Source organism: Bipolaris maydis (genome assembly GCF_028858645.1).
Source record: "Bipolaris maydis strain C4 unplaced genomic scaffold PSV08scaffold_8, whole genome shotgun sequence".
In the NCBI taxonomy this organism is placed as follows: domain Eukaryota; kingdom Fungi; phylum Ascomycota; class Dothideomycetes; order Pleosporales; family Pleosporaceae; genus Bipolaris; species Bipolaris maydis.
Window position 1 is genome coordinate 652,698 of NW_027093864.1, and position 24,192 is coordinate 676,889.

Sequence of the window (24,192 nt, forward strand, 5' to 3'; positions counted from 1 at the left end):
GGCCGATATTGAAACAAGAACATAGAAGAAAAAAACAAGCCGTTGCCAATCCACATCACTGTTGGCGATATGGAAGAAAAAAAAATCTCGGGAGCCAATGATAAGTCTTCCTCACCCGATCCTTGCTCCAACCCCGCCTTTAACTTACTACACCTCCAAGAAAACGAACCACCACAACAACAAAAAAAACAATCCAAAGACAGTGAACAACAACAACAACAACAAAAAAGAAGAAACAGATGATTTCGCTGAATCGCTTACTTCAAATTAAAGCTGCGTTCGATCCTCAACTATCCTTTTTTCTTTTAAAAAAAATCCCCTCCTACCCTTCCTTCCCGACTTCCCTTACTTCCACAAACCGGCAATGGATTGTCTTTGTCCCCCAAAGAAAAGAGCGAAAAAAAACTTCAAGCACAATCCCCCCTTAGTCTAATATGATACAAATGGTCTCTTTGTCTCTTTCTTCGTCTCTCTCTCTCTTTCCTTCGATAAGAAAAAAAAAGGGACAAAAGTGTTGTAAAGGAAGAGTAGTATGAATGAAGTGAACCTCCTCCGCCCCCTCCCAGACCCCCCCTTTCCATTGCCATTGCCATCACCAATCCGCGGCTCGACCGAGGCAACAGTGTTATGCATTGCCTGGCTCGATTTCTCTTTTTTCTCTTTCTCTCTCTGGGTTTTAGGCTCGAGACTGCGGAGTAGCCTCGATTGAGTGCAGTGGCGCCGGTTACAGCGCAGATGAACTGCGTAAACGTCTGCCGCTGCTTCATTAGGTACTCGTGTGTTCGAGAACAGAGACTTGACGCCGAATTTATTTCACTGATTATATCGCTGCGTCTAGATCTTTTCGGAGCGTGGGACCTCAAGAGACTGCTTTGCGTTTCCGGTTTGCCAAAAGTCCAGGCTGGCAATGACATCGGTGCCGAATTCATCCTCGTATGAGTATAGGATCTGGATTTGTTAGTTTTCATTTCCGCAGTCATCCATGCATCGAAATAACGTACCTCTCTTGTTGATGTATGTAGCCACCTAATGTTCTTCCCAGTGATGATATGCACAAGGCCACCACTCTCCATATGTCGAATCTCAATAAAGCTAGGCTCGAAAGCAAGGATGTATGGGTTGAAGATGGCAAAGGCTTGCGGTGTACCCTCCCAGGTGATCTTCCAGTCTGGTCGTGCTCGCCAACCGTTACGGTTGACAAAGAATGAGTAGTCCGTGTAGCACAACAAGAACTCGCTTGCCATGCGCTCAATGTGAATTGGCTTGATGTTCTCCTTCCGCACAACAAAGTCGAGGGATGTGTCGGCCTGGTCAAGGAGTGACTGTGTTTCGAGTGTTTCCAGACTGACGACTTCAAAGCCACGTGCGCAACCAACGCAGAGCTTGGAACGCAAGAAATGAATGGACGTCGACTCGGTAGGAATGTAAAATTCTTTGTAGGGCTTGAGTTGATCGGCGCCACCTGTGGATAGCATCATCTTTGCGAAACCAGACTTCTTGTTCTTGTTGCCCATCTGCTCCTTGGGTTCGTATACCTTGATTGTAGTCGACAGCGCCGACGTCTTGACCGCAGCGACCAGTTGTTGGCCCAGGCAAATGCCAGCCTTGAAGAAGTTGGCATGGCAAATCTTTCGGGGACGCTTGGCCATGGCCTGCGACTCGTCGGGCTCCAGGGCATCGGTCGAGTAGGAGTATAGAGTTTTGTCGGCCAAGACCAGCACAATGGCATGTTGCTCGAGAACTTCGATCTGGGTAACACCCTTGCAGTCCAGTACACGACGAGGACGAATCGAGGCATCCTTTGGCTTGCGCTCCACAACAAATACACCATTGTCCGTTCCAAGGGCCAGTTTGCGACCACCATCTGCATCGTGTTAGCATTTGACTTGATCAAAATTGAAATGTACTGACCCAGAGGAACAGCGCAGGTAACCCTGATAGTAGTAGGAGAGTTAAGAGAGAAGGGACCCTCGTGGACAATAGTCTTGGTGAAGATGTTGCTGCGTTCCCTCAGACTTCGCTGCTGTGAATCAATGTGCTCCATCCATTTTTGCTGGGAAATTGGCGTGCTCGCAAAGAGAGTCAATTCATATCCACCCTTTCCAAGATGTTTAAAAGTAATGGGATAGCCTTGCTGCTTCGGGTCGTTGTTCTTTGGGGTTGCCGCAGCAATGGCCTTGCCAGCAATCAAGTTTGCTGAAGGCCTCTTTGCGATACCCAGCTTAGGGTTGACTTCCTCCATTTGCGTAATGACCAAAAGTTCCAGAGGTATTGGCTTCTTGTAGACCTTTTGCTCCTCACGCTTGTTCACAGTCTTCGCACGTACCAACAGAACAGCATGGTCAAAGAGGTAGCATGTAATATCGCCAGTGGCCTCGGTCGGCGTCTTCTTCAACGTGCCCTTGAATACCAACTGTCGATTCTCGTCCGTCAACTTTAAATCGACAAACTCACCAGGCCTGAACTTGAGATCCTTGTTGAGCTGCATGAGGTTGAAGTGGTTTTCTGCCTTGCCGGACTCGATATTGACCTTTGACAGCGTGTCTTTGATGATGCTAATCACCTTGGGAATATCTTCTTTGTCCGGGTTATCGTCCGCGGTGTACTTGGCAATGTTCTCTAAAAGCAGCGGATATCTGGCCAGCCTCGTGGTTGGCTTAGTAAGGTAACCGTTAAGCTCCAGCTTTCTTGATTCCTTCATCCTCTCGACTTCGTCGACGAACTTGGCAAAAGCTGTGTTGGTGCGCTTTTCATGCTCAAACTCGTACTTACCGAAGAGCTGGTTAGCACCGTACTTGATGAATGGCGCAAAATGAGGTACAAATTCCAGGAAGATGTCTCCAATGTTTCGGACAACGGCCTCCTTTTGCTGGCGTCTAGTAAGTTGCTCAGCCATGCGGGAATTGACCATGTAGACCTCTTGACAATTGGAAAAGACGGTACGGACAAACTTTTCGCGGCGGTGCTCGGGAATTGGTGATGTTGCGGGGTTACGCAAGGGCTTCATCCAGAAGTCTCTAAGGTACTCGAGATCCTTGACGAAATCGCGCTCAGTGTACATGAGCTCGGAAATAACCTCTTGTCGCTTCTGCTCCTTCTCCGATACACTATCCGAAATCTCTTTTGGTACGGTGTTGATCCACAGCTTCTGCTCTTCTTGGTCTTTTTCCTCGTGCAAACTTGCTCTGGACTCCTCGCGCTTCAGACCGGGTTGGATGCGCATGTTGAGACGGGCTTGCTGCTCCAGACGGCGTGGGCATGCAATTGAGTAGCACAGACGGTCACGTGTACATGTTGGAGAGTAGCACTCGGTCAACAGAGTGAAGACTCCGTTGATTTCAGACTTGTCCTCCACCATGGTCTCACGGAACTGGTATATCTCGTTTGTCGAATCTCGCAAGCGGTGCGCGTACGTAACATCGTGGAAGAACTTTTGCGCGTCAAGGGACCGGCCCAACAGGAGCGCTAGATTACGGTCGGTAGTTTTGATAATGAAAGAGATGAGATCAACTGCATCTGCACCCGTAAAAGCACTCTTGTACACAAGGCCATCCTTTTCCTTTTCAGAAAGAACCACTCGATCTTGGAAGGTATCGGCAACGCGAGATAGCAGGGCAGGGTAGACCAAAGGTGCCCGTCGCTGAGCAGCAGGCACTTGTTGCGCGGGAACAAGAGAAGTCATGGACTGGTTGGAGGTCCTGTTGTTGCTGGAGTTACTTCCGAGTGTTTGGGACGAGTCTGGACGAGAGCTAATGGACGTCATGGTGCTGGTACGCTCTGAAGGAGGCACAATTGTGGATGCCATGGACATTGAGCGCGATTGATTCGGCATGCTTCCTTGGCTCACGCTTCGAGGATTGAGCGGCAGTCCCATGGTTGGGTGTTGGGGGTGGCCGTGCGGTCCACTTGACATTTCAGATTCACCAGATTCTCGCCTTCGACTTGGTATAATTCTGCCGCTCATTGTCTGCGTATGCTCGGGATCCCTTGTGTACGAGGTCATGGACATTGTCCGCTCATCGGGCCGCTCTGGCACCACGCGTCCTTGTGCTGTGGTCCTGGCCATGTGGTTCATGTAGGGCTGCTGACGGAACGTGTTTGCGGGGGACGGATGAGATGGCCCACCAGGGTTGAACTGTGGCCGCGGGTTCAAGGCAAGCGACTGTGAACGGTAAGGGTCCGAATTCATTGCAGGGCCTGGACCGCCAGGGAAGCGATTGGGAATAGGCTTGTTGTAAGGGGGCTGGCCAGGAGGAGAGATGCGGGAGTCGAAGCGCTGGGGCTGGCCGTATGGCTGGCGTTCAGGGCGAAGGGGCTGCGGCAGGTACTGAGGCTGCGGCTGGCGCTGCTGCTGCTGCTGCTGCTGCTGTTGCCCGTCAGGATATCGCGGGTGCTGACCGTAGCCGTTTGGCATAGGGCGATTGTAAGCATTCGGCGGATCTATGGGGCGCTGCTCTCCGAGACTTGGTCCCGTGCGCTGATCGTACTGTGGGTGAGGACGACGATCGTAGCCGTTGACGGGCTGACGAATTGGCGGGGCGCGCTGCATCATGTCGGCCGTCTGGCTGGACATTGTGGCAGCGCGGTCGGGGATGTTCCTGTGCGACTGCGACGTCATGGTCTGGGAGCGACCGGCCATGGACGGGCTGGCGCCGAAGATGTTTGTGAAGGCGGTTTCCCTTGCGCCCGAGGGCTGGCCATGGTTCTGGCCGCGCGCATAGTCCGGCCGCTGCTGGTTGCCGTAGTCGGCCATGTCTCTTCAGTCCACAGGGGATCTAGGCTGTCGCGAGCATTCGCAGTGCTGCTGGGGCGAGGCGGTGGACGTGGGCGGGCGGTGGGCGTGGGCGAGGGCTTTTTGATACAAGGGATTCGGCGGCGTGGCCGGGGCAGCAGAGCCGGCACGACGAGGGCGCACGAGTCGAGGCGACTGGCGGGCAGGGCGGCGAGTCACGCCTGTTGTTTTCCACCTGAACGAGGGCGTGCGGGCTCAGAGGGCGGGTGTGGGCGTGGGCAGGGCGGCGGGGTGTTGCAGAGAAGGGTCAACAGGGCCACCGCTCCGGCAGTTGAGGGAACAAGCCGCCCAGCGAGGGGGGAGGGGGAGGCAGCGGGTGCGAGGAGCCCGTGGTCAGGATGAAGACGGCGGCAGCTGGCGAGTGGGTGTGGCGCGGGCAGGATGGGGGGTGCAGGTCGACTATGGGGTAGCGTTGGCTGAGGGGGGAGGGGGGCGCTGGCCGGCTTTCCTCGCAGCTCGCGACGTTGGGGAGAATGGCGGTGGTGCAGGTGTTGGACCGACATACGCTTGGCATCCAGAGCCCGCCTCACCAACCGCCTGGCCGCATCCCAGCTGTCTCCGACGACGCCTCCACCACCACGACCCACGCCCACACAACCCTCCATCCATCCCCCTCTGTCGCGAGCATCACAGGCACCATGTCTTCCAACGAGCTCGCCCCGAGCTTCGCGCCTTTCTTTGGCATGGTGAGTGTCCCCGGCCGCGCCCCGTATCATGACTTCATAGCTAACAGGCACGCAGAGCGGAATCGCGTTTGCAGTGAGTAGCTCCTCGTGCCCCTTGCAGCGGGCCAACTAATGTGCCAACCCTGCCCAGATGATCTTTGGATGTATGCCACCCCCCACGACGCGTAGCCAAGCTGCACAGGAGCTAATGGAAGCAGGCGCCGGAGCTGCCTATGGCACCGCCAAAGCTGGCATCGGCATTGCTGGTATCGGAACATACAGGCCAGACCTGATCATGAAGGTGCGCGGCCCTGCACTGCGCATACACAGCTCCATCTAACCTAGCCAGTCGCTCATCCCCATTGTCATGTCGGGTATCTTGGCCGTCTACTCACTCGTCATATCCGTCCTCATCGCCAGCGACATCAAGCCCCCGCCCAACAACACGTACTCGCTGTACGCTGGATTCATGCACATGGCTGCTGGATTGTCAGTTGGTCTGTCGGGTCTGGCTGCAGGATACGCTATCGGGATTGTGGGCGACGCTGTATGTCGAGTCGTTCAGAGAAGGCGGAAAAGAGAGAGAGAAAGGCTAACTGCAGCAGGGCGTGCGCTCCTTTATGAGCCAATCGCGAATCTTTGTCGGCATGGTGCTCATTCTCATTTTCGCAGAAGTCTTGGGTCTTTACGGGTACGTCTCCCAAGGCAGAACACGCCAACGTGGTCCGCGCGCGCGACAAGGACGGCGCTATGCAGACTGCACGACGACTGCTCATGTGCTGACTCGACCTAGACTGATTGTTGCCCTCATTCTCAACACGCGGGCAAGCGGCTGAGCGGACAAGGAAAGGATTATCTGTATTGTACGACTACATGGTGTAGAAATACTCGATTGAGCCTGCAACACACTGGCGTTTGGGGTGGGGAACTGGCGCAGGTCAAGAGAAGGCGCAGGCCACAGTGGCACTTTTGAAGCGATTGAGGCGGCCTGGGCAAGAAAGACAGCTGTTGGATCAGAGTTATATATATAGGCATTTGTGCATGGCGGCAGTTGGGGCGGGCAGAGCCCTGCATGTGAAGTAGCGGTATCATCAATTTGAAGGCCGGCAAGCACGCCGAGAAGCGCGTCGGGGGCGGCGTTTGTCGAGTTTAGTGTGAATGCGACGAGCCGTTGTTTGCAGCGTACCGTGGTTCATGCACATGCATGTCGGATGATTCAGGGCGGCTTACTGTAAGCCGCAAGACATCAGCTGCCAGCTAGGCCCGGATGCCGCCTACTGCTACCCCACAGCGGCTGGTGTTGGCAGAGCATACTCCCTCTCTCTCTCTGCGCATGGCTCGGATACATGTGTGTGCAAGTCCAGCCGCCAGGCCAGGGCGGCCGGGTCGGGTGGGCTGGGGCGAACAAAGGGATGCTGCCAGCGGGCAGGACGACTGGACCACAGCGGGCCGGCTTACTTACGCTCGCAGGCAGCCCGCCAGGGTTCGGCCGGCGAGTGTTGCATGTTCCCCACGCCCGGTGCGTCATCTTTTGCAGCAATGTGAATGCGCCTCGTCCTGGACCCCCGCTATCCTCCTGTCGCGCCTGCGCCCGCTCCCTCGTGCCCATCCTATCCCACCCCATCTCTCGCCAGCGCCCACCAAGGACGGCCCATGATTGTGCTCTGCCACCTGCCTGGCTGCTCTGCCTAACCCCAGGCCCGCCCTCCATCCACGCACACACTGCCATTGACCCGCCGCCGACTGCCCGTGTCTGCCATGTGGTGCCTCTGCCACTGAGCCCTGCCACAAGAACGGAACCCGCCTCTCCGCTCCCTAATTCCCTCATCCCTCGCTCCTGGCTGCCTCGCCCACCGCGGCCACGAGCCAGCTCCCCCCCATCGCCATGGCGACTGCCTTCAAAAATATGCTCCACCCGCTGCACCACCATCGCGACAAGAAAGAACCGCCCCATTCCGGCCCCCTGCACGACCGCACCGACTCCGCCATGGAAAAGCCGCGCGAACACGAGAAGCAGCAGTTGGCGCAGTGGGAGGCCCAGAAGCACACCCTCACCCCCGAGGAAATCGACATTGACCCCCAGAAGAAGCCCGTCGGCCACTCGTCAAAGGTGCTGCGAGAGGAAGACTTTGAGCTCATCAAGACGCTCGGAACCGGCACCTTTGCCCGCGTCTGGCTCGTGCGACTCAAGGACGCAAAGCCCGGCGACGAGAACAAGGTTTTTGCCTTGAAGATTCTACGCAAAGTGGACGGTATGCACGCCCCGCAACAAGTGACCACTGCGCTGCCGCTGACCGCCTCGTCTCAGTCATCCGTCTCAAGCAAGTCGAGCATGTGCGGAACGAGCGCAATGTCCTCGCAAAGGTCGCCGGCCACCCCTTCATAACAACCATGGTCGCCAGCTTCCAGTCGCTCGATTCGCTCTACATGGTAGTATGTAGTCGCACATACGAACAAGAGATGGCAATTGCTAACAATCAAACCAGCTCGACTACTGCCCTGGCGGCGAAGTCTTCAGTTATCTGCGAAGAGCACGGCGCTTCAACGAGCCTACTTCGCAGTTTTACGCTGCTGAGATTGTGCTAATATTGGAGTTTCTGCACGAGCGCGAGGGCGTGGCATATCGCGACCTAAAACCAGAGAATATCCTCATAGACGCAGAGGGTCATCTCAAATTGGTAGATTTTGGGTTTGCGAAAAAGGTGGACAACAGTACGTTACGTCATCAGTCGCATGTGGGGAGTGGAGACTGACAGCTCGCTCTAGGAGAGACGTACACACTTTGTGGTACGCCCGAGTACCTGGCTCCCGAGGTCATTCGTAATACAGGTACGATCTGCATCACACTTGCTATTGGTACCCCACTGACGGAATATCAGGCCATGGCACAGCAGTCGATTGGTGGGCATTTGGCATCCTTGTGTACGAATTCCTCGTTGGGCAACCGCCCTTCTGGGATCAGAATCCTATGAAGATCTACGAACAGTATGTTTCAAAACACAGGCCATAGCATGTTTGTGCTAATCTTTGGTAGAATTGTAGAAGGACGTGTCCGATTTCCATCTGCAATGTCACCCACGGCACGGGATCTTATTTCCGGCCTCTGCACCGTCGACACCTCTAAGCGTCTGGGAAATGTCGCTGGTGGTGCCCAACGTGTCAAGGACCACGAGTGGTTTAAAGACATTGACTGGCAGAAAATATATAACCGCGAAACCCAAGGTCCGATAGTACCTCATCTACGAGGTCCAGCTGACACGCGGAATTTTGACGAGTATGAGCCAGAGTCGGAAAACAGAGAACCTTACACCAAGGAATTGAGCGACAGGTGGGAAGAGAGTTTCAAGGACTTTTAGATCAGAGGTACAGAAGAGGGCGTGCCAAGAGGGAATTGGAAAGACACTCAGCATGCTAAGAGAAGAAAGGGGAAAGACAACTCAACGTGTGCTTTCTCAAGCTCAAGAATTTCTACAAGAAGAGCATGTCACGCAGGAGTAGAAGGTGGGTACAAGGACTACAATCTCCCGTCCCACCGGACTTGTCTCAAAAGTCCCGTAACTATACGAGCTTATCATCAAACAGTTGGTATCCATCGAAACGTTGAAAGGAAATAGGCGCATATTCAGGAAGGAAGGAATGGGTACGCGAGAGCTTCAAGCTCCATTATCATCATTACTATCATGTCTCTCTCATCTTTTCTCAATCATGAAAGGGGGGAGGGGGGACAACATCACACATACGTTACCAGGGGGACAATCCATAGAAGTTTTGTTCTAAATGGAAATAACCGTATTCTTCTGAAATCATTTCAATTGCGTTAGTACGATTGTATGTTAGCACTATCATTTTGTGCAAAAAAAAAATACAACAACAAGACCAAAGTCCAGCTATTTCACAGCAAGGTAGAAACGGAACTTTTTTTTTCTCTGTCATTCCTAACCTTTTTTCTTCCTACGCAAAAAAAAAACTCCCCTCATCTCACCTCCGCCTACCAACCCACGCAAACAACCCCCTTTTTTCCTTCTCCTCTTCTTCTTCCACGCCCCTCTGCACCATCTCTTCCTCTGCATCCCCACTTGTCTCAATCCCTGCAGTATACAAATCCGCCTCATCCAGTACCGGCGGGAAAAACGTAATCTCCTCGCTCCGCGTGCTGCCCCAGAGCGACTCTGCGCAGCGAAGTCGCACAAAACACGTGTCGCAGGTGCGGAGTTCGTGGGCGGAGGAGGGGTGGTGTGGGGGTAAGGGGGAGGTGCAGGAAGGGCAGCGGGGTGGGGGTGGGGTAGACGGGGAAGATGAGGATGGGGTTGGGGATGTGGACATTTTTGATGGGGAAAGTAGGTTAGTTGTGGGGGGAAAAAAAAAGGGGGGGGGGTTGGGATGACAAGGTTGAATTTGTGGGGGATGGGGAAAAGGGGGTTGGTCGCGGTTTGGGGTGGTGGTAGAATGGAAGTGGGTTTTGTTGAAGATGAATGGATGGGAGGGAGGCAGATGGGGAGGGAGGAAATACAGGGCTGGGAAGGGATTGTGCAGGGAGAAGTGGTGGGTGTGTACATTAGTGAGGGGGGGGGGGGGGGGGGGGGGGGGGGGGGTGAATATACAATTACATTTGTTTTGGGCGTGTAAGGAGTGGGGTTGACGCACAGTGTCTTGGGTTGGCGGTGGATGGAATCACGTGGTTCTGTGAATGATTCAGTCTTGCTGGTGTTGGTACAGTGCTCCGTCCTTGGGCAAGCACTGTCTGAAAATCACTGTCTAAGTTGAAAACCACTCAGCCAAGTTCTACTACATGGTATATGGGTGATGAAAGTCGCTTGCATGTTTCACCACACTTGTGATGGAGGCTTCATGCGAGAAATGGGTGCACGTGATTTGTTCATTCACTTTGGATAAGCTAGGGATGGCTCAGTGCCAGAAAAACTCTGTAATGCATGTTAGTTTTAGGGCTGGTTAGTAAGAGAGGACATATAATTATAATCGTTCCGTAAATCGTGTGCAGTACCGCAATTTTGTTTGTGGCGACAGAATATCAGGATTTTGGTCGACGCGTGGCAGAGCGTGATGTTTTTTGTCATGTGTTGATTGTTAACTACTAAATACATACATACTCCTCCTTCAAGTACGCTATCCTTCACTCATCGAATCTGAAGGGCCAATACCAGAAGGCTTGAAGCCCGTACCACTCCCTGATAATTTCGAAGACATGGACGAGGAGGCACAACGACAAGCAAAGAAACTCCGGGCTTCTCAATCTGTCTGTAAGCTCCATGAAATCTACATGCTCCAGCAATGTCCAGAGATCGCTCATGCGCTGCGATTTCAAGACACTCTGCCTAGTAAGATTACTAGATTGACAGGCTCAGTATTCATCAGTGGAGAGGTCCCTCTGCAGGGACTACTCATTCGACTTCAGGATAAGTGGGGCAAATGTGTAGGTCCTTCCTCTTTCCTTTACTCCCGAGGATAGGACTCAGCAACAAGATTAAGGGGCGACCCGCAATCGGGCTAGTTGAACAGAACTCAAGTCTGAAGTATGGTATTGTATTAGGTAAAGAAGATAGTTTCTCCACTCAAACAAGATATTCCAAAACAAATTTGCAGTCTGTTCACCTTGATGCTGCACTGCAATAAATACTGCTTCCTATTTCATCCGGCTCTGGCGGCGGGGGAACCAGTCGTAGGCTCGAGTTGCTGTTGGTGAAAAGCAAATTGTGTTGTTGTGGAAAAAAACTCCAAGAAAATGGTCATGGTGTCAGACCTATGATGATTCTTCAGTAAGCATTAATGCGATTGGAGTTGCTTACTAGTGACACGAATTGACGGGCCGTGTAAAGTGTGAACATATGAGACGGTTTACAGGGTGAAGAAAGAGAGAGAGAGAGAAAAGAACGAAAAATTAAAGAGAATCTTTGGGAAATATACTAGTCGTCAAATGTATGAAAACGTTTCCACCCGGGCTCTTTATTGGGTGCAATTGCCTCGCAGATGCGTCGCCAGTGGGCGATGGTGGTTGATTGCTGTAGTTGCTGGAAGGGTGCAGTTGTTGGAAAAAGATGGTTTTTAGCCCTGCGCTTCAAATCGATTCAGCTTCATTGTTCGTCCAGCGACGGCTCGCCACAAGAAACTCGACTGAAGAATGTCAGAGTGGTACTCAACGTTGAAGATGTGATTGGTAACTTGTCCATTCATAAGAAATTTTCCATGCATTGGCAACAAGAGCAGGCAAACACCAATGGTACGATGGCGTCGTGAGGGTAAAGATGCGGCAATGCGGTGCTGGTACGCGTTGTGAGAAGTCATTCAAGGCGTATGCGTGTGCTCTGTTTTATTCCCTTGGTACATGCTATGGTAGCGAAGTCTCGAGACCCAAGGTGGGACATTGTAGTGTTGTTCTCTATGAATCAATAGACGGACGCTTGCTAGATAGAAAGCACGAGTGATGTGATGCAATCAATTAACACTCTAACTCTCTCGTCTGAATGGTCGCCCATGGAGATGTGATGTTTCATCACAAGTGGTGGAATATGTTAGGATTATGTTGAGTTTATTAATCTGAAATTACTCGCTTGCAGTGCGAACCATATCGGAGCAGAGAACACTGTCACAGATGAAGCACAATAAGCTGTCGAATTCGTACAGGATGCAGTGTAAGACAAGGCTGAGAGACACGCCCTTGTACAATCCAACGCCGACATGTCGAATGTGGTTTCCCCTGAGTGAATTGGCGATAGTGATCACACCGTCTGAGTCAACAACCCAATCTGAATTGAAACTAGGCTCAGCCTCAGCTGCTGGTCCTTGTGAAACTGGCTAGTGTGTTCGGGCCGAACCTTAATCATAAGGGGGCCCGACCGTAAGGATGGAGGAACATTAGACTTGAAAGCTGAGGATTGGAAGACGCCGGCTGCTTCGTTGGCCATGTTATTGAGCTGGCAATTGCAAGGTACCAAAGTGTATGGTTAGTAGCAAAATTGGGAGCTGCAGTCACTCGACACACGTGTTTGGTAGTTGAGAAATGTGCCGTATTGCGAGAGGAGTGAGGTTGTTGGCAAGGCGTCTCTGCAGCCACTAGTGCTTGTCTCGGAGGCTAAGCGGCTGGGCATCCATTCTCCAACCAGCCTGGTGGCGCTATTGCTGACTACATGTGTACCTTTGCGATTGCTACATAGTATCCTTGGACTCTGTGTTGTTTGTTTTCGCAGAGTCACTAGGCAAGGCATCCTCTGATGAATAGCAACGATACGATGATGTAGCCGAGCAAATCAGAGCTCGACATGTTTGCAAGCACCAAACAGAATGCTTGGAGAAGTGCATGTCGGTCGGCCAGCAGAACAGGGAGCGGAGAGGGCTGGATTGGGAAGAGATGGCGGAGACTACAGACTTGATGTGAGCATGTGGCCTGGTGTTAGTTGGGGCAAGAGCAATCGGCATGGATTGCACATGTCAACCAATTGGCGGGTGTGGATTGGTTCCAGCCACTGTGGCGCATGCGGACCGGGCTTGAGCAAGATTCCAAGTTTTGGCCGTGATACTACTTGAAGCTAGCGGACGGGTTGAGGGTGGCCATTTGTAGGGAGAATCGACGATGGGCATGCTGGCTAAGCAGACACTAGGCGCCGTGTGTGGGGAGCGAATGGGCATGGCAAAGACAGAGGTAAGATTGGGCGTGGATGAGCTGGCCATGGGGTTCCACCAGGATGGCCTGTGATTGTGACGTTGGGCCATCATGTCACTGCCATCAAGTGAGACGGACCATGGAATAGGGCAGTGTGAATGAAACCGGCGTATGTTGCAGGCCTGGCGCTGGACTCGGGCGGCCACATGCAAATGACGCACTGCGCATATGCAGGCGGCGGAATGGGCGGAGGGGACACTGGCATAAGGGCGCGTGTTGGCGATGGATGAGGATGCTCTCGCCCTCGCCCATGCTCTTCTATCCTCCGCCCGGCCCAAGCGCTGGAGGTTGGACATGCCATACAACAGGCCGACTGGGCTCGCAGAAGCACAACACAACGCACTTTGTTTTGGCGCCGTCTGATAACCGTCTGGCTTGTGCCCGTCCGCTCCTTTTGGTCTTGTCGTTGCCTTTGCATCCACACGTCCACATCCACACACTGTTCCGCTGTGCACGCACACGCTCCCCGCCAGCCCCGGCCCCATCACCCCTTGGCTCTGTGGCGCGCCATCGAGCCAGAGCCGCGGACAGGACGACGGGGTGATTTCTGCCCTCGCTCGCAATCCACTCTGCTCAGTTGGCCATCGCCGCCGCGCACCACGGCCGCCGAGCGCTTCCCACGACTGCATGCTGGCCGGCTCGGGCTCGTTGCCGGCATGAGCAACATCAAGACACGGCTGCAAAAGGCGCGGTCCAAGTTCTCGCGCCGCAACAGCGAGGCGTCGACGAGAGCACGCTCGATAGCATCGTCGGCGGGCAGCGACCGCCATGGCCACGCGCCGCCGCCGCCGCTGAGCAGCCCGCTGCGCAAGAGCGTGTCGCTGCCCAGGCTGGCGGAGCCGGCGGCGTCTGGCAAGGCGTTGGGGTTGGGGGCGCATGGCGACGACGACGACGACGAGCAGTTGCTGGTGGTGGGCAGAGCGGCGACCGAGAGTCAGGCCGACGCAGAAGCAAGCACCGGCAGCCTCAACACGTCGAGAGACGGGCGGTCGAGCTGCACGCAGGCCAGCACTGCGCCCAGCAGCTCCCACGACGCCCGCAAGCCCTCCGCCGACGTGCCCATTGTCTGCCCCCAGGTCACGCTCGACGCTCCTACGCCCGTCCATCCCGGAGCGCCGCCTGCCGAGCTCGACCGCCCTGCCCTGCCCGACTCGCTTTCTTCAACGCCCTCGTCTGTCCCCGCAACCACGACGACGACGGCCACGACGACGGCCACAACCACCTCGCTGCCCCCATCGCCCGCCCGAGTCCACCGCCACGCTGCCATCACCACCGCCCACGCCGCCGATGCCCGTCTAGCCACCAACCTGCCCGGCCCCGACGACTCCCAGGCCGCCACGCCCTCAGGCCCGCCCCCCTCGACCGCCCGCTCCGCCGCCATGCTGCACCGCAAGATCTGGGTCAAGCGGCCTAATGCCTCGGCCACGCTCGTCCAGATCAGAGAGGACGACCTGGTCGACGATGTCCGCGATATGATCCTCAAAAAGTATGCAAACTCGCTGGGCAGGAGCTTCGACGCGCCAGACGTCACCCTGCGCATTGTGCCCCGCGATAGCCAGCGCGCAGGCGAACGCACCCTCGGGCCCGAGGAGGACATGTGCCGCACCATCGACGCCTACTTCCCCGGCGGCCAGACGGTCCACGAGGCCCTCATCATCGACGTGCCCTCGCGACGCACCCCCAAGCCATCGCCCCGCGTGCCTCCCTACTACCACCATGAAGACGGCATCCACCCCCAGACCGAGTACTTCCCCCCCATGTCGGCCATGACCCCCTCGCCAGCCACTATGAGCACCAGCCTACAGCACCCTCACGACAACCGTATCCCCGTGCCCCAACTCCACTCCATATCCGTCCTCAACACCGGACAGCTACCCAACCTGCCATCTCCCGGCAGCACACGGCGCGGGCCCATGCATCCACATCGTCCCAAGTACAACAGAACGCATACCGCCTCTCCCACCACCCTGGGCGGCGGCATTCCCTCCTCTGCCACCTCTGTCCGTCCCGCAAACCGCCCGCGCCACGACTCGTCAGCGTCCGAAGCAAAGAACTCGGCCGCCTCGAACAACCCAATACCCACACCCCCTATCCCCGCAGACCCAACACCTCACCAGCAAACGCTTCAGACATCAACTCCACCCACCCCACGCATCTCCTCGCCGCAGCTCAACACCAAGAAGAAGCGGAGAAAGGCCCCGGTAGAACCACCAGCCCTGCCTGCTGGCCTGTTGGACGGATCAGTGCCCCCTATCAACGTCTTGATTGTCGAAGACAACATCATCAACTTGCGTGTCTTGGGTGCTTTCATGCAACGGTTAAAGGTTCGTTGGCAACGCGCAATGAACGGAAAAGAGGCAGTCACTAAATGGAAAGCCGGTGGATTTCACTTGGTGCTCATGGACATCCAATTGCCCGTCATGAACGGTCTCGAAGCAACAAAAGAGATCAGGCGGCTGGAGCGTGTCAACGGTATTGGTGTCTTCAGCAGTGGCAGCAGCGAAGCACCCAACACTCGGCTGGGGAGCGATAGCAAAAGCCAAGACGAGCTAAGAGAGGACGACAAGCTGGGCGACAAGGGAATGTTCAAGAGTCCAGTCATTATTGTCGCACTCACGGCCAGTTCCCTGCAAAGTGACAGGCACGAAGCTTTGGCTGCTGGCTGCAATGATTTTCTGACAAAGGTAAGTTGCATTCGCCTCTTCTTGACATGGAGTCTTGCTAACATCTCCTTTTAGCCTGTAAACTTTGTCTGGCTTGAACGAAAAGTCAAGGAATGGGGCTGCATGCAGGCTTTGATTGACTTTGACGGTTGGCGCAAGTGGAAAGACTTTGCCGACAAGTCGGAGAACAACGATACCACTTCAAAGCTCTCCGGCAGTTTTACAAGCGTCGCCCCAAACAAAAAGGCTGCTAACACCAGCCCTACCACGGCTACTTCAGAAACCAACGGTGTCAAGAAAGACGCTGAGACGGAGAGGAAAAACAAGCGAAAGAGCCTGGGGGTAGTGCCGCAACCTGTGTTGAGAGAAGAGGCTGAGCCACAGCCAGCTGAAGTCGACAGTGGAGACAACTAAGCCCCACTATCAACTCACAAGATACTACCAAAGCTCCTTACCTGGCTCTCCCTGCGATCCGACATGTCCTATTACCACAACTACTACCACCTTCAACCTCCCACACACACACACACTTACCAATTACCATTTTCATTTGGCTGTAAATTGTCTTGATTATTTTTCCTTGCCTTGTACGAGAACGACTAGCTCCATTTCCTTGCGTCAGCATTTCCATCTCATCATACATGCACCTGCCCGTCTGCCGGTCTTTTGGGCAAGCTTCTTCTGCACACCTATTTCCATGTAATCTGATTCTATAGTCTAGGGAAGGGAAGACTGGGTTCTATTGTACACGTACACGATTTGAACGCTCAATTTGCGACGAGTGTTTATTTGTTTTATAGCGTTGAAAGATGCCGAGGGGTACGTGGTGTCCGCTCGCTCTTAATGTTAATTTTTTGGATTTCCCACACCTGATGAATACATCATGTGAACTCTTGAGAACGAAACCAGGTGTCAATACACGTGTGGAGTGGAGACGGTGTTCTTGGGATAAGGGTAGGGCTACGGCATGACAGGGATCTGTCGTTGCCAGGCCAACCAGCTCGCTTAGACTTTCCGTTCAACAGCACCCTTGTACACGTCAAACCAGAGCCTCACCTCACCCACCACTCTCGACACCCCTTATTCATTCGCTCAAAATGCCCCCAAAAGTCGTATACGGGAAGAAAAGAAACGGCGAACGTAATGCGTTCACAAAGTTGTTGTCGCCTGAGAAGGAAGTCGCACCCAGAAAAGTGGAAAGCCAAAATGCAGACAGCAACACAACAAGTGATTGGCGGGAGCAGTTGTTGGAAGCGGCGGGAGCAGATGGGAGCACGTTGAAAGCAACGGATGAAGCTTCGGTACTGGAGAGGGCGTTTGAGGATTTGCAGATTGACAAGAGGCAAAGTGCAAAAGAGGAGAGAACTACGACAAAGAAGAGAACAAAATCGCAGAAAGAAGCCAAGGTCGGCCAGGATGTTGATGTTACCAAGGAGAACATTGCCCCGCTAGAGGATGTACTGGAACAGAGCATGAAGACACTAGCGATCGATGCTCCAGAAGATGAAGAAAATCAGAAGATACTACAAAAACCCAGGAAGCCGAGAAAGGTGCTTAGCGATCGCAATATGAATGCCTCGGATCCCACAACCTGTCCGGTAGCAGCCGTACCAAGACCGAAGAAGGAGAAGAAGCGTGCCATGCCAACTTCGGTTTCTCAACTACCCACTCCAGAACCGACACCTGAACCCGACGACCTCTATTCCATTTACGCCTTCCCATTACTAGCTTTCAGCGACAGGAAGAAAATCATCACATTTCAGGATTGGGCAGACGAGCTGGAGCCTCACTTTGAGGTTTCCAAAATTGCAGAAGCCTCCTTCTCAGAAGTGTATCGCCTATCATCGACATCATCAGCCAATGGCGTCAAAGAAGAGTCTGTTCTGAAGGTTGTGGCGCTCAAGACACCGCCCACTGCTCCTCTCCCATGCCAACTTCACGGCCGCGCTGTACGAGATCTTGAAGCACAAATAGAAAAGGAAACAGCACAGCGAGACGAAGACGATCAGTTCAAATCTCTAGTCGACGATGTTTTATCGGAAGTCAAGCTCCTCCAAAACCTCACTCACATTCCCGGATTCACAGTCTTCCGCGATCTGACGGTCGTACAAGGCCGACCCTCGGCGTCCTTCAACGACGCATGGAAAGAGTGGAATAAATCGCGCCCTCGCGGCAAGAAGAGCGAATTTCCGGACCCCAGTAAGAAATGTAGCTACGACGAAAGTCAACTCTGGGCCGTCGTAGAAATGCAGGACGCAGGTACCGATTGTGAGAAGATGATGGAAGCAGGCCATTTAGCCTCCATCTGGGAGGTATGGGATGTCTTTTGGGGCGTAGCCATTAGTGTCGGCAAAGCCGAAGAAGCATGTCGCTTTGAGCATCGCGACCTGCATTTGGGCAATATCTGCGTGCGGTCCAATCGAACAGGGGACGACGTATCGCAGCCCAGCATCAAGGATCCTCTGCGTCGCAAATTGCGGTTCACGGGACTCGACACCACCGTGATTGATTACACGCTTTCGCGCGCAGACGTTGTCACTGCACCAATATCACCCGCATCATCACGCAGACTCTCGAGTCTATCCCACGTCTCCAGCTCCACAGCCGCCAGCCACACGGACAACGAAGAAGCCGAAGTAGCCTACCTCAATCTCGACAAGGACCCCGCCATCTTCCAAGGCGACGCCAGCGAAGAATACCAGTACGAAATCTACCGCTACATGCGCGGCGCAACCGTCTTTGGAAACCCAATGGCGTTCCAGCCCCCCGTTCAAGAAAGCACCGACGAAGACCAAGAAGAGCGTGACTCTGCACCCCGTCAAAACACGCACATCCGATTCGACCAAGACACCAACCAAGAAAATGACACAGACGACAAAGACGCATCCCCATGGCGTTCCTTCCATCCAAAAACAAACCTCCTCTGGCTCCACTTCCTCCTCCACAAACTACTCAACCACCTCTCTTCCGTCTCCCCTGCACCCCATAATACCATCCCCCCGCATCAATTCCTCGTCAAATCCAATCCTTCATCGGAAGATGCCGCGCTTCTCGCAAGCAAAATCGAAAAAAAGGCTGCCAGCCTGTACAAGGTACTCGCCCGAGTCGCCCAGTTGCTATGTCCGGTTGCCCTGGGCAAAGAGGATAGTCTGGAGAGTGTCAAGGAGTTGGTTGTCTTGGCTTTGGAGGAGAGGTGGGTTAGGATTGCCGATGTTGCCGGGTGAAATGGGGGGCGTGTTTGGAGGTTATGGTTTTTTTTTATTGCGTGTTATTTTTACTTTTCCCATCCCCCACTCCCTCCCTTTCTTTTTCGTAAGAAAAGATTAGATTGGGCGTGGGGGGTTACGAAGTTACGAATGCATCGACTGGGGCGTTTAAAAGGGGGGGGGGGGGGGGGTGCATATATTCCCTCATCATGGCAAATTCTACTTGTATATTTTTTTTCTCTCTTTACACTTTGAGCTGTCATTTTTTGAGTGGTGCATTTGAATGATATTTCCCCATGTGCATTTCTTTTTAACCCACAATATATGTGTATATACGTATATATTTCTCCATAATTTTTTTTCTGTATAAATTCGCAAGAACCAGCTAGACGAGAAAGATCCCATCGTGTTTCAATTGCGAGACGAAGAATGTAAAATGGATTAGTAATGACAGAAGGAAAAACAAAAAGTGTTGTGTGGTGAGTAGCTCCTTTCCCCTCCCGCTCCTTGCAATGCTCACTGATCTCCAACCTCGATCAGAATTCCCGTAATCCTGGCGCCTCAAACAGTTAAAAAAACAAAAGAAGCGGTGCTAACAACTACCGTTTAGCACTATGCAATAAATCTTCTCACCTCTTTCTCTTCGAACTTGAAACCGAACAATACTTTTCATCACCTCCGCCTCCTGTTTTTTTACCCTACCTCTTCCCCCTTTCAACCCTTTATCCCGTGACAACGCCGATGCTAAGACACAAATGCTGGTTGAACAAACGAAACAAAAGGGTTCAAAACCCATGGAACAAAATTACAGAGCAAGAAAGCAAAAAAAAAAAATAGACCAAATGGTTGAGCAGAGACAAAAAGGATAAACAAAAAAGCGCTAGTCATGACGGAATTTCATCGCTCATAACTTCATCACAAGGCCACTTTTTGCTGTTTTGAGAGATAGAGAGAGGCCAGTATTACGCCACATAAGCAGGTGGAGCCTCAATCTCATCGTCGTTCTGCCAAAAGCTGCGTCCAGCAGGGGCAGTCTTTGTGCGGGTATGATTCGAGGGCCGTTGCCGAGAAGACCGGTCCTTTTCTTCCTGCACTTTTCTCGCAATTTCCTGTGCCATCTTGTGCATCCAGGCTTGCTCGAGGATGCCGCCAGAGCTGAATGCCATGTTCGTATTAGGTGGGGAGAGGGCGCGAGGGGGCGAGCATAGAGCCGAGAGGGACGAGACCTTGTCGAAAGACAGGGAGCGTAGGAGTGGGGAGGTGGATTGCTGGGCCTGTCGTAACTTGTTATGGGAAATGGGCGGGCGTCTGGATCCGCGGGATACGAACGGGTCCTCAAGATGTACAAATGGTAGTGAGTGCTGTGGTGCTGGTTGCTTCGACTTTGTAGATCTAGGTGCTTTTGAAAATTCGGGTGCAGGGGCGAGAGAACCAAACGTGGGTGGCTCTTCGAGTACCGGCTTGGACTCAGGTATACGTTTGGGGGTACCAACATCGAGACTTCCACGCCTGCCCTCGAAGCGCACTCCTGGCTGCGTGGGACTCATTGGCGGAGTAGCCAGCTCGTCCTCTGCCTCCCTCTCTTCTGGTATGACGCTTGATGTCTCGGATGCATACGCGCTCGGTAGTGGTGTGTTTTCTCCTGTAGACACACCAGAGTCTGGTGTGTCCTTTTTTCGTAGATCGACGACGCGCTTCTTGCGTTTGCGCATGCCCCCGGCGCGCGAGCGAGCGGAGCCGAGACTGAGTCCGGCCGACGAGGAAAAAGACGAAGCCATGGTCGGCCGTGAGCTCAGGGTCTCGTTGCCCGTGCTGTCAGAAGCAACCGAAGATGCGCCAGACTTTAGGCTACCAAACGTTGACTGAATCCTTGACAAACTGCCTTGTGTAAGCGCAGGGGTAGCGACGCCAGACTCGGGCCGGTCGGGATGGCCCGCCCAGGCACGGAACACAGCATCACGTATGCCAGGTGTAAAGAGCGACAGGGTTCGCTGAGATTCGGAGAGTGCGGCGAGGCGCAGGATATTCTTCTGCGAAAACGAGGCATGTATCTCGCCCGAGTCGAGGGACAAGGCAGATATTTGGGCTTCGTCTAGGGGATTGCCAAAGGCATCGACAGCATCTTGAGGCGGGGATGCAAGAGGGTCGATGGCGGCGGTTGTATCCTTGGGCCCCTCCAAGCGTTCTTCCATGTCGATTTCGCGGTACTCTGGCGAGAGCATTCGGTGGGACAACCTGTGGATGATAGCTGGCAAATCTTCCATGAAGAGCACACGCAATTGGCCCTCAATCTCCTTTTGGAGGTAGTCGCGCACAAAGGGGATGGAGTCAAAGGTTGAAGAGACCTTGAGCGAATCGAGGGGGTCGTTGCGGAAGACGAGCGTCAGGCCCTTTTGCTTGGAGAAGACAAGAATGACGAAGCCGGACAGGCGGATTTCGGAGAGGGTGATTTGCAGAGGTATCGTCAGGCCCGAGGCGGCGGCCAAGGGCTGGGGTGAGGCAAAGTCTGGTTTTGTGGATAAGTACGTCTTGAGCGGGTTTGCCTGGACCTTTGTCTTGAGGGTCAGGAAGGCATCGCCGGCGTACGACATTTTGAAGATGCCCCTGAACCTGTCCTCTGCCAGGTCGCCAATCTCGAGTATCTCCAGCTCGGGCGGGGTGGTGCCCAGGTTCAGCTCGGTGACGATGATGTCGTCGACGATGATGGGCGGCTTGGGCGACTTGTTCAGGGCGGTGGTGAGCATGTCGCGGGCGCGCGACGTGTCTGCGATAAGCGGGGACCAGTTGAAGTTGAAAGCCATGGCGATTGAGTGGGATCGCCCGGTGCAGCGAGGGGTTGAGCGTCGACTTTACCGGGCGGGAGCTAGAGATTGGCAGGTGATGGTGCGGTCGCGTGCATTTGCCATGCGATCACACGAGACACTGACGGGAGAGACGGGGCGGTCGGCGTGGGGCGGAGAGGGTGTGTTGACGGAGAGCAGAGGATGGTATGGGCTGGCGAGGGCGCAGTGGGCGGGCGGGAGCAGAGGTGGCAGGAGATGGTGGAGTGATGGGAGTGTGCGAGGCGCGAGGATATTTGCGGGAGTCGAGGGGATTTTCCGGGATGGAGGTACCGACGTCAAGGATGATGCTGCTCGGCACCCGCCAACTTTTTTCCACCTCCCCTCGGCCGTGCGTCTCCCCAGGGCCTGGCCTATCACTGCCGCCCTCCCTCACAGCCTACACTGCGCTACTGTGCTTCCACTTCCACGTCGACTGGCGGTGAAGATTCTGGAGCACCAGCATGCGGGGTTGCCTTTGCCATTGAGCCATCCACAGGCCGCAGCCTCGACCGACCGTTTCACATGCCCTGGCCCCTCGTCGCTTGCCAGTGCCAGCACAGCTACACTACACACACGCCGTCTATGAATATCCATACACACATGCACGGTAATCTGCGACACGGCCGTCGTCCTACGCTCTCCACGTAATACTAGCCGATCCTAGCCATGTCATCCTACCCCAGCATCCGCCTACTGGCCCACGACACCAAACAGCCAATGGCGCAAAAAGAAGCCTTGTTTCACCCACGCCCTGTGGCTTGGGCAACCACATGTGCCGTCTGCGTGTTCACGCCGGACTGGCAACGTCAAATTTCTTCTTCATGCATCCCATCCGCCGCCCTGACAAGTCATCCTCGACCACGCGTCACGCGCCCTCATCCTCCCTCAAGAGCTGCTCGACGGCCGCAACCTTGTCCTTGAACCCCTGCTTCTTGTCCGTCCTGCTCCCCACCCTGATGTCGCTCTGAATCCTCACAATGCCATTCTGGTGGAGCATGGCGTGGCACTGCCCTATAACCCGCATCACATCGTCCCATGAGCCCTCTGCAAAGAGAAAAAATTAGCATGCGCTCCAAGCCTCGCCTCTGATTACCCCTCCATGCCATGCCATGATACCCCGCAGATAATACCACAGGGACACATAAGCAGACTGCTTCCCGGCCGAGAAGGATGTGTGCTGCATGGGCAAGCCTTACCAAGAGTCGTGCCAGCAGAGTGCATTGAGTATTCCAGTCCGCTCTTCTTGAGGAGACGCTGCACCTCTGCCACTTCCTTGGACACCGACGCCGTGGGGGTGCCGAGCGGGATGAGACAAAAGTCTGCCGTGCACATGGGCGGGGTCGCGAGCTTGCTCAGATCGTCCGAAGATGCCATGGCTGCTTTGGTTCGACTGCAAAATGGGGATGAGGTATTAGGAGTCAGCCTAAGTGTTTAGTGTTTTTGGTATTGCACATGTTTCAATGTTGCGCGTCATGGGGCCGCGGTACCTGGCCTGGCCCGGCCCCGACGTTGCGGCGATAAGAGAGGGGCCCGAGTAGGATTAGTGTGGTAGATCGTTGCCTATCACGCCATCGTTTCGTGATTGCAGCCAACTTCCCAGACAGGTACACTACGTGACTACATACGGACATACTACACATTATATCCAACTACTATGCGCTCTGTTTTGGCAATTCCCATGCGCATCCTTCCGCCACAAAGTTTGCAAAGACTGCACACTAGCATTTCATCATCTTTACAAGTTGGTCCAACACAACACCCGCATCCAACGGCAAGCGGTCCACCTGCTTGCAAACCAAACGAACAGGCAGTAAACCATGTGCATAGCAAGGGCTTCTATGTACCTGTACTTGTACATAGTTTGCTCTCTTGCTGCCTGCCCCCTTTGTACTTGTTTACATATCACATACAACGTCCCTCGTAAAGTGGTGACGCAGTGACATGCTAAGTCCTCATACGCACAGACACCCGGTACTAGTCAGACCGAGGCAAGGGCGACGTAACACCGTGCACACACACACACACACACACAATTCGGGTGTAGACAGGCGACGCCACCCTATCCTGGTCTGGATATGGCACACTAAACTTCAACAAGAAGTTTCCTTCTACGTTCTAACTGTTTTTCTAGCAATTCTCAAGTCTGTTATGCGTGTTCATTACGTTACTAGTAGCTTACGTACTACAAGTTAGTGTTTCTCTTACTACGCTAGCTAAAGACAGGGCTAGTTTCATTTCAGAACAAGACGTATATTCTCCAAGTAGAAATGACCAAACAAGAGAAAATACGAAGATGGGAGATAGATTTCATTAGTATTGGCTGAGACTGCGAATATTCACTGGGTTTGAGCGCCTATTGGCGCCTCTTG

General features: G+C 53.9%; 7 protein-coding genes across 7 annotated transcripts; 4 read left to right on the forward strand and 3 right to left on the reverse strand.

Annotated features, from left to right (window-relative positions):
* Positions 1–567: 567 nt before the first annotated feature.
* Positions 568–4,753, reverse strand: PSV08DRAFT_391463 (CNH domain-containing protein; the record flags this gene model as incomplete). The annotated part of the gene is made up of 3 exons (XM_066093517.1): positions 568–948; positions 1,002–1,864; positions 1,912–4,753. 3 exons carry the CDS (start codon positions 4,751–4,753, stop codon positions 835–837), a joined length of 3,819 nt encoding a protein of 1,272 aa, XP_065948998.1. The 3' UTR covers positions 568–834.
* A 656-nt stretch (positions 4,754–5,409) lies between these two features.
* Positions 5,410–6,454, forward strand: PSV08DRAFT_303199 (uncharacterized protein). The gene is made up of 7 exons (XM_014223094.2): positions 5,410–5,478; positions 5,534–5,551; positions 5,609–5,621; positions 5,676–5,758; positions 5,807–6,004; positions 6,063–6,148; positions 6,251–6,454. The coding sequence occupies exons 1-7, from the start codon at positions 5,431–5,433 to the stop codon at positions 6,291–6,293; spliced, it is 489 nt and encodes a 162-aa protein (XP_014078569.1). The 5' UTR covers positions 5,410–5,430; the 3' UTR covers positions 6,294–6,454.
* A 524-nt stretch (positions 6,455–6,978) lies between these two features.
* Positions 6,979–9,307, forward strand: PSV08DRAFT_224409 (kinase-like domain-containing protein). Its single transcript, XM_014223095.1, has 6 exons — positions 6,979–7,709; positions 7,766–7,890; positions 7,944–8,169; positions 8,224–8,286; positions 8,337–8,442; positions 8,492–9,307. Exons 1-6 carry the CDS (start codon positions 7,343–7,345, stop codon positions 8,811–8,813), a joined length of 1,209 nt encoding a protein of 402 aa, XP_014078570.1. The 5' UTR covers positions 6,979–7,342; the 3' UTR covers positions 8,814–9,307.
* Positions 9,308–13,042: 3,735 nt separating this feature from the next.
* PSV08DRAFT_410146 (uncharacterized protein) lies at positions 13,043–16,666 on the forward strand (the record flags this gene model as incomplete). Its single annotated transcript, XM_014223098.1, has 4 exons — positions 13,043–13,111; positions 13,221–13,241; positions 13,606–15,816; positions 15,871–16,666. 4 exons carry the CDS (start codon positions 13,043–13,045, stop codon positions 16,207–16,209), a joined length of 2,640 nt encoding a protein of 879 aa, XP_014078573.1. The 3' UTR covers positions 16,210–16,666.
* Positions 16,667–16,892: 226 nt separating this feature from the next.
* PSV08DRAFT_391475 (uncharacterized protein) lies at positions 16,893–19,019 on the forward strand (the record flags this gene model as incomplete). Its single annotated transcript, XM_014223099.1, has 1 exon — positions 16,893–19,019. One exon carries the CDS (start codon positions 16,893–16,895, stop codon positions 19,017–19,019), a length of 2,127 nt encoding a protein of 708 aa, XP_014078574.1.
* An 809-nt stretch (positions 19,020–19,828) lies between these two features.
* On the reverse strand, positions 19,829–21,802 carry PSV08DRAFT_391476 (uncharacterized protein; the record flags this gene model as incomplete). The annotated part of the gene is made up of 1 exon (XM_014223100.2): positions 19,829–21,802. One exon carries the CDS (start codon positions 21,800–21,802, stop codon positions 19,964–19,966), a length of 1,839 nt encoding a protein of 612 aa, XP_014078575.1. The 3' UTR covers positions 19,829–19,963.
* A 513-nt stretch (positions 21,803–22,315) lies between these two features.
* On the reverse strand, positions 22,316–23,248 carry PSV08DRAFT_402337 (YkoF-like protein). Its single transcript, XM_014223101.1, has 2 exons — positions 23,020–23,248; positions 22,316–22,867 (listed from the first exon to the last, which is right to left on the reverse strand). Exons 1-2 carry the CDS (start codon positions 23,195–23,197, stop codon positions 22,689–22,691), a joined length of 357 nt encoding a protein of 118 aa, XP_014078576.1. The 5' UTR covers positions 23,198–23,248; the 3' UTR covers positions 22,316–22,688.
* Positions 23,249–24,192: the final 944 nt, after the last annotated feature.

What these genes read in the sequence shown, in the direction of transcription:
- PSV08DRAFT_303199 (XM_014223094.2), top strand. Translation starts at nt 5,431, where the DNA reads ATGTCTTCCAACGAGCTCGCCCCGAGCTTCGCGCCTTTCTTTGGCATG. An exon ending in TCGGGATTGTGGGCGACGCT is followed by an intron (nt 6,005 to 6,062) that starts GTATGTCGAGTC and finishes TAACTGCAGCAG; the next exon opens with GGCGTGCGCTCCTTTATGAG. An exon ending in GAAGTCTTGGGTCTTTACGG is followed by an intron (nt 6,149 to 6,250) that starts GTACGTCTCCCA and finishes GACTCGACCTAG; the next exon opens with ACTGATTGTTGCCCTCATTC.
- PSV08DRAFT_402337 (XM_014223101.1), bottom strand. Translation starts at nt 23,197, where the DNA reads ATGGCATCTTCGGACGATCTGAGCAAGCTCGCGACCCCGCCCATGTGC. An exon ending in CTCTGCTGGCACGACTCTTG is followed by an intron (nt 22,868 to 23,019) that starts GTAAGGCTTGCC and finishes TTCTCTTTGCAG; the next exon opens with AGGGCTCATGGGACGATGTG.
- PSV08DRAFT_224409 (XM_014223095.1), top strand. Translation starts at nt 7,343, where the DNA reads ATGGCGACTGCCTTCAAAAATATGCTCCACCCGCTGCACCACCATCGC. An exon ending in GATTCTACGCAAAGTGGACG is followed by an intron (nt 7,710 to 7,765) that starts GTATGCACGCCC and finishes GCCTCGTCTCAG; the next exon opens with TCATCCGTCTCAAGCAAGTC. An exon ending in TGCGAAAAAGGTGGACAACA is followed by an intron (nt 8,170 to 8,223) that starts GTACGTTACGTC and finishes AGCTCGCTCTAG; the next exon opens with GAGAGACGTACACACTTTGT.